The sequence below is a fragment of the Phlebotomus papatasi genome, chromosome 3 (assembly GCF_024763615.1).
Source record: "Phlebotomus papatasi isolate M1 chromosome 3, Ppap_2.1, whole genome shotgun sequence".
In the NCBI taxonomy this organism is placed as follows: domain Eukaryota; kingdom Metazoa; phylum Arthropoda; class Insecta; order Diptera; family Psychodidae; genus Phlebotomus; species Phlebotomus papatasi.
Window position 1 is genome coordinate 68175352 of NC_077224.1, and position 15217 is coordinate 68190568.

The 15217-nt window shown below is 38.9% G+C and overlaps 1 protein-coding gene across 8 annotated transcripts in view; it reads left to right on the top strand.

Annotated features, from left to right (window-relative positions):
* The window catches only part of LOC129807290 (homeobox protein prospero-like), a 304968-nt gene that overhangs the window by 242310 nt on the left and 47441 nt on the right, over window positions 1–15217 (top strand). For 5 of the 8 annotated variants that reach the window (XM_055856457.1, XM_055856461.1, XM_055856460.1 and 2 more), the window contains 2 exons: window positions 8494–12187; window positions 13162–13344. In XM_055856457.1, the coding sequence (XP_055712432.1) occupies window positions 8703–12187; window positions 13162–13344 (3668 nt within the window). In that variant the 5' untranslated portion in view covers window positions 8494–8702. Of the gene's footprint in view, window positions 1–8493; window positions 12200–13161; window positions 13345–15217 lie in introns of all 8 variants that reach the window. The other 3 variants (XM_055856462.1, XM_055856464.1, XM_055856463.1) reach the window with 2 other exon arrangements.

Sequence of the window (15217 nt, forward strand, 5' to 3'; positions counted from 1 at the left end):
GCACAAGGAACCAAATTATAAAACTAAAGCATTAAAAATATACAAATAAAAATGAAGTACTAAAAATTCATCAAGACAAAAAGCCCTGTCCAAATTGTACCAATGTCCAACTTGTACCACTGTTCAACTTGTACCACTGTCCAACTTATACCACTTTGCCCTAAACGATAGTAATCCTGGTTTTCTGTTTATCAGATCACATCGATCATGATAAGCTGGCGACAGCCGCATTTAAGGAGTGATTGCAGTGAATTTATTTAGCTCAATAAAAATGTAGCAGTTTCTAACAAAAAAATTCGTAAGAAAAAACTTATGGGGTAGTTTGAGACGCGCTGGATTATAATTTGAATTATTTAAATAAATGTGATAAAAACACTAATTGAGTTATTTTAATCAGGGGCATGACATTTCCTATGTTTCCCATATGTTTATAGCGAGCCGAAAAAACTTTTGAGTTTATGAGCTGTTTTCTGTCATTGTAGAATGAATTAGCAAAAAATACTAATACAAAATAAAAGCCAATTTAAGAACGAAGGGGCAACCGAAAACCCTAAATTGGAAACCTACGTAGTTTTGGAGATATCTCATGAAATGTGTACGAAAACAGGAGAAAAATTACAGTAAAACCGGTCGCGTTTTTCAGAGCTAATGTCACCCCCTTGATTTTAATAAAGTCTATTACTAGAAGCATACTAAGCGCAAAGATAATTTTGTGAGTTTTAGAATCGTCGTCTTAAAGACAAAATATAAAAAAAAATGTCCCAAATGTGCCGGCTCTCTCATATTGCTGGCTAACTTTGCCCCACTTTCCTCTATTGTAGTGGTCTTCACTTCAGTGACCTTTGTGTCCTTAATTTCTTACAATCCCAGAATAGAGCACTATATTGACAGTCGCTCAAGACAAACCCTGTATTACCCTAATGAAATAATGAAACCAAGTGGTGTGAAAATGAGATGGAAGAGACGAAGAAGGTGAAAAACCTCAAAGATGTCAATGGTGGTGGAGAAATTTCTACGCACTATTTAACAAGCACTTCCGGATAAATCAAAGAGAGGGTATATTTTTTTACTCATATCGACAACTCCTCAGAAAATTCTCAGATAGCAAACAATGAGGGCGCAAGATGATGGAAAAAGTGCATTAAAGGATTGAATTTGATGGTTTTTTTGTCATAATGCCTCGTTGATGGCCAGGAAGTTGCATCAACCGCCGTGACGAGATAAATGCGCTCTTCTTAAATTGCTGGAGCTGTTTCTAGCTTGGGATTTTTTGCCTACAGGCAAAGGTTTAGCCTGGGCTGTCTCGGCGACATTGAAATTGATATTCCTTGAGAGAATGACCGTTGATCTCTTTAATTGTCTTCCCACAATTCATCAAAATATCACACTGTCCACCTCTAAATCGTTCTGCCACTGTAAACACGATCATATTGTACTTCTTGACTTTGGCATACAAGGCAGTCGACCACGTGAAAAGTTCGTTAGAAATTGTCTGTATGTTTTTTTTTTCTTGCCGGTATCTCAAAAGTTGAAGTCGTGGGGCGAAGATAAATTTCAAGTAACGTACCTGGAGAAACATTGATTATGGTTTTAAAAGGCTGTTCCATTGAGTGACTTACCGTATACAATATTCCCTACTCCCTGTTTCTTACATAAAAAAAACCTTAAGACCAACTGCTCGTGCTCGTTTAAATGTCTTAAAGACGTTGAACGAGGAATCACACGGAGCGTGGCATATGGTCGTTCAGGTGGGTGTTTTGCTTCAAGATTACAAATGCCCTGGAAAGTCGTTATCTTCTTCAGGAACTTGAATTTTAAATGTCCCCATCAATTTAAATATCCAAAATTACTCAGTTGGAAAGAACATTTGCGTGCCCCTGAATTCGCTTCTGGCGTCTTAAGACGCTGAACACCTTGAGGAACATCTTACCAGAATACCTGGAAGCTGGAAGTGTCTTCAATGGAAAGATGAATCTCTTAAGGATATATCTCTTTTCAATGAGAAGAATAGACCGGAGGTTCGTGCCGCTCTTTTTTATGGTGCTCAATCACCACATCCCGAAACATGAGGCACATGGGAAGTGATTTTGTGACTTGCACAGACCTCAGAATGGCTTCGAAATACCCAGTGGACTAACTTGTTCTCACACTGACAATTGGAATTGCGATTCATGACCCAAAGTGATCTGTTCCTCAAATTGTTGAATAATTTATGCACAAAGTGATTTGCCAAGGGTCACTTTCTAGTTCAATAAAGAGCGAAATTATTGTGTATTTGACGATAAAAACAAAACAACTCGTTAGAACAAAATTATATTGAATAAGGCATATGTCTTGATTTCCTATTGTAATCAGTGATGTTCATATAAAAATTTCAATGAAATATTAAAAAATACATAGGGTAAGTGTGCCAAATTCCGGCCAGCTTGCAATTCCGGCCAGCTTGCAATTCCGGCCACATTTTTTGTTCCTCGAATTTCCATGAATTTTTGGTTTTTACATACACTAGAGATTATACAGTGCAAAAGAATAACAAAAAATGGAGATTCCACAAACAAGATGATGTAAAAAGACATTTGAAGAATTCCCGATGGGCAAAGAACTGTGAGAATGAAGGTGGCCGAAATAAGGTACCAAAGCTATGTCAACATTTTTATTTTTTTTAAAATGTATTAAGAATGATTTTGGAGTAAATAAAGACGATAAACTGTCTACAAGGTTCCAAGCAACACTCCTTAAAAAGAAGTAATAAAAATATTCAATTTGTATTAATAATATTGCATTTAAAACTTGAGACCTTGGCGCTTGCATGCAACTATGCCGAAATTTGGCACACTTACCCTGTAAGAATATGAAAATTTTATTAAGCTTTTCTGATTTTTTTAAAATTAAAATATAAGATTTTAAAAATGAGAACAGTTTCCAGCGCCACTCACGGGGGAAAACAGTGACCTCAAGCGGAGGAATAAATTTTCACAGTGTTTGATTTAAATAAAGCTGATTTTACTACCTGGCTTTTGTTGCTACTGTCTGTCACTAACATGAATAAATTTTTCAATTAAAAATTTGGAAAGTCAGTGTCATGGAACAGGTTGTCAATGTCAGTGTCATGGTACTATCAGTATTATGTATCTTTTATTTTGTTTTAATTATAAATTATGTGTATTGTAGTTTTCTGTCACTGACTAAACTTTCTAATTTAAAAAAAAAAATCAAAAAGTTAACAACGCCACTTGCGGGAGAAGGCAGTGCCCCCAAGCGGGAAAAAATTGCCGAATTCAGTAAATTCTTGGAAATATGTTTGTTTCATTGGAAAAGATAACAGGAAATAATTTAAAAATATATATATTTATCTTAAATATTTTTACTAGTACTCTAGCACAACTCTTTAGTATTTCTTTACTTATTTAATTTAGCAACAGATGACGCTGGAAGCAAACTCATTCTCTTTTGTCGAAAATTCCTCAATAGAAGAACTTTTTCCCAGGTTCATAGTGCGGAAGTAAATAAAATTCTTGTCCCTCTATTTGACGATGTTAAAAATATTCATAGAGCACCAGAACGAGACCTTTATCGCCTTGAAGTATAAAATTTTCTATAATTACTCTACCGTATGTCACAGTTTCCAGAGTATGTTTTTCTACCAAGAAGTTAGTGCTGGTGCTTGAAAATTGTGTGCAATATGGCACATGAATATTTCATTGTAATTAGGGGTGAATGTGGCTTTGTTTTTCGTACAATAGCACTGTCTTGAAAAATTTCTCATGCGCCAATGATTTTCTACAAACCTGAGACCGGAACTCTCATTCTGTCGTGGGAATATTTCCTCGAGAACACCCTCTATATCTCTCTTGAGAATATTTATCATTTATTAGCTATAGTATCTCATTTTCAATGCATGTAGTGGAACTTGAGAATTTTTGCACTCCTTGTTTCCAAAGTACATTGACTGCAGGGAAAAGAAATGGGAAGTCGGGTGGAAAGGCGCCAAATGGTGGAGAAAGTCCTATTGAGAAAATGTTGATATTTTTTTTTTATTGAACGTCGATAAGAACTTTTATTGATTGATCTGGTTCAACAAGAGAAGGTGTCTCTAATCCACCCTCGCAGTCATTTACGTTTTCCCCGTGTCTGTTGATTTAAGTGCCTCTTATCGGGGAGATTTATCAAAGTTATTTACTCAATATTCCATACGACACAGAAATACAACTTACATGTACTGACTTTTTTCTATACCCTCAACTCCACCCTAACAATTTGCCTCCTACACCGCCTATATACATATTGTGAGAAATTTTCTAACTGCTAAGGCAGCGTGTTATTAAGACACGTAATTTATTCATAAATCCTCCTGGACACTATTCCTTTTCAATCAAATTGAGTCTTCCAATACAAATTTCTCAGGGTTTGCCCTTCTTCATGTCCTCATTCACGAGGGGCTCATCAAAATACAAATTTGAGATCCCTCTTGTAAATCAAGAAGCTATACTACTTATTGATTTTTTTTTTTGGATAATCCACCAAATGTAATGGTGGTGGCACGGGTCCCGGTCAAAATCTCGAAAACCAAAATCCCGAAATCCAAAATCCCGAACGCCAAAATCCCGAAAGCCAAAATCCCGAATTCTTAAAAGTGACACAGCTACTCCCACGATTGTACCCGCGCTTGCTGGAGGCAAAGGGAAATCTTCTGTATCTTGGAAAATTATTCTAAACATTTTCCTACATATAATATCATCGCTATCAGGATATTGAACATTCGGGATTTTGGCTTTCGGGAATTTTAGCCTTTTCGGAATATTGGCGTTCGGGATTTTGGCTTTCGGGATTTTGGCTGCCACCGGGTGGCACACCTTTTCAATTTAGAGAATTTCAGTCGATTGAAATTTACCTCTCTTTCAAATTGAAATTAGATATAGTTGTCTCTTTCTGTCAAATGTAAACTGAAATTTCAATTTCAATTTTGATTTGCATTTGACAGAAAGAAACAACTATATCTAATTTCAATTTGAAAAACTGAGAGGTAAAATTTCAATCGATTGGATTTTACTAAATTGAAAATGTGTGCCAGCGCCATGAGGAATAAAATTGGAATTTTGAATTTTAAGCCCCCGGTACAACTTTTATATCGGTAAAATTTCATGAAATCGAAATTCCTTTCCCTTCTGAAAAGATTTGCATGAGTTTATCACATCTTTCGGACTCAAAATTGAACTGAACTAAATTTAAATTAGTGTCAGTATGATGTTCAAAAGAAGGAGAGTGTGAAAGAGAAGGATAAACATATGCAAAACCTTTAGGAAAGAAAGGGAAGTAAATTTTGAATTTATGAAATTTTCCTGATCTTAAAAGAATGTCGGAGCTATTAACAATAGTTTTCAAAAAACAAAAAACGAATGAATAAAAATTTACAAAAAATGAAAAAAATATTTAAAAAGCAAATTCAAGCTTAAATAAAACAACGATAGGATAAATTGCCAATAATAGGATAAACAGGACCTAATGGAAGAATATATGAATAAATTATAGAATTTACGGTGATTAATTTCTTATTAAAATATTCTGAATACGTTTTTAGACAAATTCTCAATCGTTGGATTTACGTCACATGACTTAATGATGAGAAATTTTGTAATACTCAAAATAATTTACCCTACCTACCATTAAACTTTTTTTTTTGTGAAACGCTAAAATATTAAATTTTGATTCAGGAAATTACGTTGCTGTTAGAAATTATTTTCGATGCTTTTACATTGAACCAAATTTTTAAATTATTAATTTATAAGGTTTTCATATTGGATTATTTTAAAACGTGCATAAGAAATTAAAAGTAAAATTTCGCTTTGACTTATTTTTTCAAAAGACTTCCTAGACAACAAAAACTTTTGTTTCATAAACGAATTTAGAAAGATAACGTGTCTAAGAAAACTTGCGATAATATTTTGAAAACCTTATTTTTCCTATGAGAGATTTACTCTAAAAAGTCAATAATTTTTCTTTAAATTAATAAAATTATTTTAATATATTTCTTTAAGTAGTAATCCATGCAAAGCTTGAATAAAGTATAATTATCATCAAATAAATTTTTATCAAAAAACTACAAAAAGAAAATTTAGAAAACAGTCCTTATTAATTTTATTTAGGAGAATATAATAGAATAGTCTTTTTAAGGTATTTTTTAAAACTGTTATCGATGACCTTACTGATCAATATTGAGTACGATTAAGAAATTTAAAGATTTTCAAAATGTAGGAGTTTTTTTTTTATTCTTGTTGATTTAATTCATTTTTGTTCTTATTTGTAATAAAAATTAAAATGAGATAAAAGTTAGTATATTTAAATATTTTACCATTTGAGAAATTAATTCTCTGTTTAAGTTGTGATTTTTTTGTTTTTACTAGTCAGTTCCTTGAAATTAGTCAGTACATACAATTTTTAAGTCTTATGTAATTTTTATTCTGTTATTGCATATTTTTTAAATTTATCTGTTTACTCTTACAGAGAAGAACTTTTTTTAATTTTTTATTTAAGAAAAATACAAAAAAGATAAAAGTTCCTAAACTACATTAACCTCAAATATTATGACATTTTAAAGTACAAAAAAAAAGACTAGGGAAAAGCGCGCTACCTTCGGACGACTCAAGCTTCGGACAATTCAATTTTTTCTCTATGTTCCTTATGGATTTCGCCCAGAGATCTTTTCTGAAAATATGACGCATGGGACTAGTTATTAAAATATGATATTATAATGGGCCAAATTAATTTACAATACATCGAAAAAAATGATTTGTGCGAAGCATAAATCGTCTGAAGGTAGCACGCTTTCCCCTACTCTGAATAAAATAATCTAAAAGATGTAAAAAACGTCTTTCTCAATTTGACGATTTTGAAAATTTTACATTTTTAATTTAAATTTTAATGGCTCCGGCAAACTTTTAGATCAGGAAAATTTCATGAAGTCGAAATTCAAAATCCTTTCTTTCTCACATGTTTTGCATATGATTATCTCATTCTTTCTCATACCAAATTCGATTGAGCTAAATTGAATTTGAAGTGATGTTTAAGAGAAGAAGAAGAGTGCCAGAGAATGAGATAGACATATGCAAAACATGTGAGAAAGAAAGGGATCTGAATTTCAACTTCATGAAATTTTCCCATTTAGATCAGGAAAATTTCATGAAGTCGAAATTCAAAAGCCTTTCTTTCTCACATGTTTTACATATGACTATCTCATTCTTTCTCATACCAAATTCGATTGAGCTAAATTGAATTTGAAGTGGTGTTTAAGAGAAGAAGAAGAGTGCCAGAGAATGAGACAGACATATGCAAAACATGTGAGAAAGAAAGGGATCCGAATTTCAACTTCATGAAATTTTCCTGATCTAAAAGGTGTGCTGGAGCCATAAGAACTGAAATTCTCAGTCAAAAATTTTGAAAATTCGAAAATTAAAGGTTCTTAAATTTTTAAGTGTTACTTTAAAAGCCATTTGCATCTCTCAATAAAACTATAATATTAGGTTTTATTAGTACTTAACCTCATCTCACTTGAAATAGGTATCTTTGACTCTTTTGATTACCCCCTATATGTTGTCATGAATCTTTAATCCAATATGACTACGACATTTGTCTGTAACTTTGATCGCAAAATACGACTGCAAGACATTCAAATTACCATTTTTAACATCTTGCGGGGGTCACAATGATGATGATGATGATGGGAATTGCGGCGGTGAAAATTAGTTTGTCTGCACACCATTTGGACCCCAAAACAACCCGAACCCAAGAGTTCAATTTCGTCCAGCTGACTCGTGAGAGACTCTTATAAGGGGTGCCTTCTGCTTGCACGAAATCACTCATCCAGGTGTGCAAATGCGCCTTCTCTTTCTCCAAAAATGCACAGCCGTACGCTCTCCTTCTACCCTAAGCGTGTGTCTTATTCTTCATCACCCTGCTTCTACTGAATTTTTTTTTGTTCCGTCGTTTTGGCACAAATACATTGAAGGGAATTACATATAGCACACGATTTTTCTGAGGTATATCGGCAATCCCTTGAATGAATGCTTCTTGCAATAAACCCCGTGGTATAGGGGCACGAGTCCCCTTCTTTTTCACCACATGGCTCTTCTGCATTTTGATGATGAACTTGAGGGATTTTTCATATTGTACTTCCTAGATGGAATTTTGACTGGTCCTTACCTTTGATAAATAAACTAATGGATTCTGAAATAGTTAAATCTACTGAGATTAATAAACCTGAGTATTGTTGAAAATCTGGCTGTGTCTGTCCCTTGAGATCAAGCTAGGAATATCTATATCAATGCTTAAAATAATTTGCGAAAATGTCAATGAAATTTTAATATTGAAAACCAAAACATTTCTCAAGCCACAACTTGAGGCAGTATTGGGCTTTGAAGATAATACACAATATTATGGTATTGGTAGTGTGCAATATAACTAACGATGGTTTCTTTTTCTCTCTCTCTTTTCTGCCAGGTCCATGCGATGGAAGGGGAATTCTAAGGCCGGGTTAAGAGAGGGGCATCGTCGGCAAGTGGAAGGGGCACAGAGTCGTGCGATACATCCCGAGGAATTAGTATTGAGTAATAAGTGTAAGCAGACGAGAAATACGTTGAAGAACATTGGAGGGGGGAACACATCTCCCACTTTTATGGTCACTAGGCCAATAAAGTTGTGTTGTTCTTATGATGTCATCAGAGGAGGACACAGACTGTTACGGCTTGTACGGAGATAAGTTACTAAAGAAATCCAAACGTACCAGACAGCGTGTAGACGCGGGAGAACCAAGAAACAGTTACTCGTCAATACCGAATTTTAGTTCAAGACCATCCTTCATGAGTGGAGGTCTATACGGGGCTATCTTTAGCCAAAGTCAGCAGCATTTCGGACTGTTTGGCCCGAATTACGGGCCCGCGAAGATGCTCAACGAATTGTTGGGCCGACAAGTGAAACAGGCGCAGGACGCCTCAGGACCGGATTTACTTTCCACGATGGACGCAGTTGTGAATGCGGACGGTGTGGCCAATCATGGCTTCGAGGGTGCCCAGCTGAATTCGTCGGCCGGGGGCACGGGTGGCGCGAGTGGTGGTGCAGTGATACGCCGTGGTAGTCTCGGTGGTAGTGGCAGTAGTGTGGAGCTAGATGGAGGCAGTACGCCACCACAGCCCAGTGATTTGGCGCATCATATGCTGCGCAATATTTTGCAAAATAAGAAGGAGCAGCTCATGGCACTGGACCAAGAGCTGCGCGCCGCTCAGCAAAACCATCAAGGTGGCGGAAGTTGTGGTGAACGCAGCACCTCACCGGACAATAACAACAGCATAAATAAGAACAATAACAATAACAGTATCAATTCGGACGTTAAGAGTGAATCAGTGGGTGGTAATTGTGGCAGTGGTGGTGATATGAGTGACTCCAGTGAGACGTGTGGGGGTAAAGTGATCAAGAGGAATGACTCCATCTCACTTGGGGACTCAAGTAGTGCTGATGAGACGTCACAGGCGGGTCAAGACTCGCGACCCCAACAGAATCACATGAATCAAAAGAGTGGTCAGAAGAAGGACTCACTGAGTCGGAGTCGCGATGATATACTGGATGATGAGATGACAGGTCTCAATTCGCGATCAGATTCAGAGACATCCCTCCCATCACCAGACCCAGATGATTCCCTCCTGCTGAGACCCAAGGAGGAGCTTGATATGGACCCAAACAACGACAAAGACGGCGCTATTTCGCCATCACCTCAGGGTAAGGGTGAGCCACCTGTGGCACTGGACATGAAAAGGGCACGCGTAGAGAATATTGTGTCAACAATGCGCTCAAGTCCGGCCCTACCAGTACCTCAGCAACCCCAAGTGAATGGGTGTAAAAAACGAAAGCTCTACCACCCTCAACAACATGACAATAGTGCCGTGGAGAGATATGCGGCATCTGCAGCGGCGGCAGGCTTGTACCTGGGCCTCGGCTCCATGAGCGAGGATGATGATGATGGCATTGAGTCGCCGCAAATCCATCAAAAACGTGTAGAGAAGAATGCCCTCAAGTCTCAGTTACGCTCAATGCAAGAGCAGTTAGCTGAGATGCAGCAAAAATATGTTCAGCTGTGTTCAAGGATGGAACAAGAGTCCGAAAGTCAGGAGGCCGACGACAATTCCAGTGATATGGATCAGGATGATGTGATTGAGCAGCCCAGTGACAAAGTGACGGGTAGCCAGAGGATGCCTATGTCGTCTCCATTGAAAGATTTGCCATCACCCAAGACATCTACGCCCAATATGCTGTCTCAGGTGATGAGCAAAATGCTCCCGGGGAAACTACATACACAGCTACCCCTCCATCCACACCTGCCGCCCAATTTCAACGGGGCCCATCCACTACTGCAGCATATGCAACATAGTACCACTAGTAGTGCGGTGCATGAGTTAGCTGCTCTCCAACATCCGCACGCCCAGCACTCTCACCACGCCATCAGCAATGCCGCAGCTGCCATGTACCTGGGGGTGAGTCAAAAGTTGTTTCTCGAACAGGAAGCTCGTATGGCCAAGGAGGTGGCGGAACACAATGAGAGGGAGCGGGAACGGTTGCAGCATCAACAGAATAGTCAAAATACACCAGTGCAGCATCAAGTACCCCATCAGCCGCCCAATCAACATCAGACGCAACACCAACCGCCGAGTCAGAGTCAACCTCCACCACAGCAGCCCACACTGCCGCAGATGCAGCCACAGCATCCGCCTCAACCGCCTCAGCAGCAGACCCACCATTCACCCAGTCAGCCGCAGCAGCAGGTGCAACAGCAGCAAATGCAGATTCCCACTAGTGGTATGCCCAAGGCATCCACCATTCCGTCAGAACTCTCGGACCGACTAAGCATGATGCGGACATCGAATACCGTGGGACCAATGTCGGGCTCCGATCTCGAAGGGCTCGCCGACATGCTCAAATCCGAGATTACGGCGTCCCTATCGAATCTGGTAGACTCCATTGTTACACGATTCATCCACCAGCGACGTTTCCTTGGGAAACAATCCGAGGCGGCAGCCGCGGCAGCTGAACAGCTCAGTAAGGACTTGATAATGGCATCTCAGTTGCTCGATCGAAAGTCACCGCGTACCAAAGTGGCGGACCGCGCGACAAGTAACAATCAAGCAGGTAATGGACCACAAGTTCTTAATAGTCTAAGTCAGCAGCCGCCGTCGAGCGCCGGCGGGCTTCCCAGCCATGCGCCAGGTGCAATGATGAGTGGCCAAAGTGGCGGACCTCGGATGAACGGCAGCGCTTTCCCACCCATGGGAATGCCGATGCACGTGAACGGGCCGCAGCAGCAACATGACAGTAGTTTAGCAATGAACCCTATGAATATGCCACCTCATGTTCGTCCTTCGCCCACAGCGGCAATGTTTCAGGCACCCAAACCACCTCAGCAACAGCAGAGCCAGCAACAGCAGCAACAGCAGCAGCAACAACAGCAACAGCAGCAGGCACTAAATCCAGTAACTGCAGCTGCACTCTACAACACCATGAAGCTCAATGAGTTCTGTATACCTGATCCACGTGAGCAGAACCCGGAGCAGACTGAGGCTCTGCCACTGGTCGTGACACCCAAGAAGAAAAGATCCAAAGTCACTGATACGCGTATCACACCGCGCACGGTGAGTCGGATTCTAGCACAGGACGGTATAGGTCCACCGCAGGGTCAAATGGAGAATAGCAACAATGGACCTGGGAAGCCATACAATAATCCACCGGTCAGTGTGGCCACTAGTACTCCGTCGGGCAGCCCATCACCTAGACCCTCATACCATCCGCCCCCGCCGTCGATGATGCCCATGTCACTGCCCACGTCTGTGGCCATTCCCAATCCCTCGCTCCACGAGTCGCAGGTGTTCTCACCCTATAGTCCATTCTTCAATCCACATGCGCCGCATGGGCCCCACGGACCCCAGCCACAGCCGGCTCAACTACATCACATGAAGATGTCCTCCAGCCCACCTGGTCTAGGTGGTATGATGGACACACGGGACTCACCGCCTCTGCCGCATCCACCCACGATGCTGCATCCGGCCCTTCTGGCTGCTGCCCATCACGGCAGCTCTCCAGATTATGGCCATATTCGCGCCGCTATGGACACCAACGACCGTAACTCAGACTGCAATTCGGGCGATCCAATGTACGAGCCTACCATATCCTTTTCATATGACAGAAAACACTCAGTGCGGTTTATACCTCCAATGGGGAGGTGTTGCCGTCTTGACATGGCAATCATCCTCTGTGAATAGGCAATTTGGTGAAGAAAATCCCACACGCAACAGCACACGCAAACTGCAATGCCATTCCTTATACACCTTTCAAGGTGCAACACTAAGGTGTTTATTTATTAATCCTACCGCTTTGCGAACTTCTTTCGCTATTATGAATTGTCTTATATCTGCACAGTATGAATTATGTGAGAACTTTACCGTATGTTTTCTGCAATAGAATTGCTCTAGCCGCATGAAGTCTCAATAATTCACCACTAAGTCTTTCATCCAACTATGCAAAATTTGTAGGAATTGACACGGAGAGCTGACAAAAAGAATGATATATCGATTGAAAGATCCACCATGTTTACTGAAAGAAGTGTCATAATTTCTTCATGTCCCAAGACCTCAATGTGGCTCAATTAGATTGGGTAGCTGAATAATTGATACAGCAATTTACTTACCCATCCTCCATTTGATTGATATATTCATTGTAAATTCAGGGTGTCCTCGAGGGGGTAGCTTCTCGTGGTCTTGATTAAAAGACACAATTACGATAATAGCAATCAGGAAAGGGGTTGACTTTTTTAACACCTTCTCGGAAAATATACACACTCACTTCCTAATCTAATAATCAACCCCAATTCACCCTACAAATAGCCCCATTTCGTCTTTTTTTTCCAATTCACCGCACCTCTCTTAATCTTCAACTTATAAAGATTCTCAGTCCAAAAACCCCAACTAACTGTCTTCTGGAACGAAGCCATATTCATTGCCCTTTTGCAGAGGGATTGCCATTCTGAGACAATCAATAAGAGATGTATTGCATTTCAATTGTTGGTAAAATGCCATCTCTTCTTGCATGTCCAAATATATATATTTGCATAAATCTTTTCCAATCTAGCAATGTTAATACCTTAACCACTGTGCACTCGTCAACATTAACACCGATGCATCTGCGAAAGGCGAAACTGATGTTCTTCTGGGTGAGATACCCGAGCTCTGCTGTCCTCAAAATGTACTTCCCGGACATCAAGTTCAACAAGAACAATACTGCTCAACTTGTGAAATGGTTCTCCAACTTCAGGTGAGTTCATTTGAAAGTCATTACGGTACAGGGGCAGAATGTCCGGTATTTTCTCTTATCAATCACATAAATCACAATTAGTTCGATTGTTACCACACGGTAGGTGAGTGCCCGATGGTTCTGGGGGGAGGACTTGAAGACAAAGTTAGGGGGTGACGAATAATGTCTCGATTTGGATAAAACGGAATCGGATACAATTAGAGGCACAGGGAATAAAAAAAAAACATTGGGGAAAGACTCATGACTTTGCTGAGTGTTTGTTGGGAGTTGTAAAGCAACATTAATGTGGGTTTGATATGAGAATTAAACCCAGAATATTTGCATCACGAAGCCAGTGTCTCTGCTATTCTGAATGCATGAGGCACAGTGATACCTTTAGTTGTTTACTTACGACAGTTTTCTTTGATGATATTTTGCTTTCTCTAAATTGCTGTATTGGGCGTATTTGTATCGAAATATAGCCAAAACTATTGAAGATGGAGCGGTGCAAATTTACCTGGAAATATATCCGGTCTAGAAGGACCAAAATTTCGTTTCTGAGATCTTCCATTCTCCGTGATAGATGAAGTTGTAGTTGGATCACTTGATCTTTTAGTTCACATAGTTTAATTGTTGGTTTAGATAAGATATTGATTGAGATTTATTTAGGATATTTCAATTCACACGCGTGAGCTCATTGGATTTCAGTGCAAGACCCAGGAAAAATTTAGGGTTGTCATTAGAGTGGTGAATTTGAAATGTTGATTTAAGTGGTGAATTTGAAATGTCCGCTAGAGGCGCGCGGATATAGTGGTGAGAAAATTAAATTTATATTGAGAGAGGCATGATCAGCCGTTACAACTATTATTAAAATTGAATTAGCAATACATTTGTTTAAATAAAAAACTGTCTTCTTTTTTAAACACTGTACATTTCTCTTCAGGAGGAGACTTTCATCACTATTTCCATTATTAGGGTAAAGTGATGTAATTTGGAACCATTTACAATTTGGGACAATTGAGGTTTTCTCACTGTTTCAGATGAGCAAAGAGAAAACAAAGACCGCGAAATAGAAGAAAAAGACGATTAAGAAGAAATGAAAGAGCTTTTCTTCTTTTTGAATATCTTAAACAGTGAAAAAATCTTAAATGTCCCAAATTGTAAATGGTTCCAAATTACCTCATTTTACCTCATATTTATTAGAAACTATGCAAAATAACCATAACTTTATGAATTCACTACACTGACTTATTTTATGTACCATTTAAAAACATTGAGCAACACTATAGAAGCCAATATTGAAAGTTTTTTTTTTGAGTAATTTTTGAGATTCGGTACCAGGAAGTTTAAAATAGGTCATAAAATTTCTCACATAAAACCGACAAGTTAGGGCAGAATCACATTGACAGTAAAATGCTCACCGTCACCATGAAAGCCTCACCGTATTTCGTTAACTTATGCATTTTCATTGCAATTTTTACGTAAATTCTCGATTACCGTATTACCTTATCTCATACTCGGTGGCACTAGGTGAAAATACTATAAGAAATTTGAAGAAATAAAACGATGATGCGATAAACGGTGAGCAAAAAAAACTCTACGAAAAACTATAGCAAAAAAAATCCGAGAGTTTTTTGGTCACCGTTTATCGCGTTTTCGTTTTATTCATTCAATTTCTTAAACTATTTTCACCTAGTGCCACCGAGTATGAGATAAGGTAATATTGTAATTGAAAATTTGCGTAAGAATTGCAATGAAAATGCGTAAATCAATGCGAAATACGGTGAGCATTTTACTGTCAATGTGATTCTGTCCTTACTCTTCAATTTCTAAAAATCATCTTCTTTCGTATGACGATTACATAACAACCGTCGAAGGACCAAAAACAGTTATT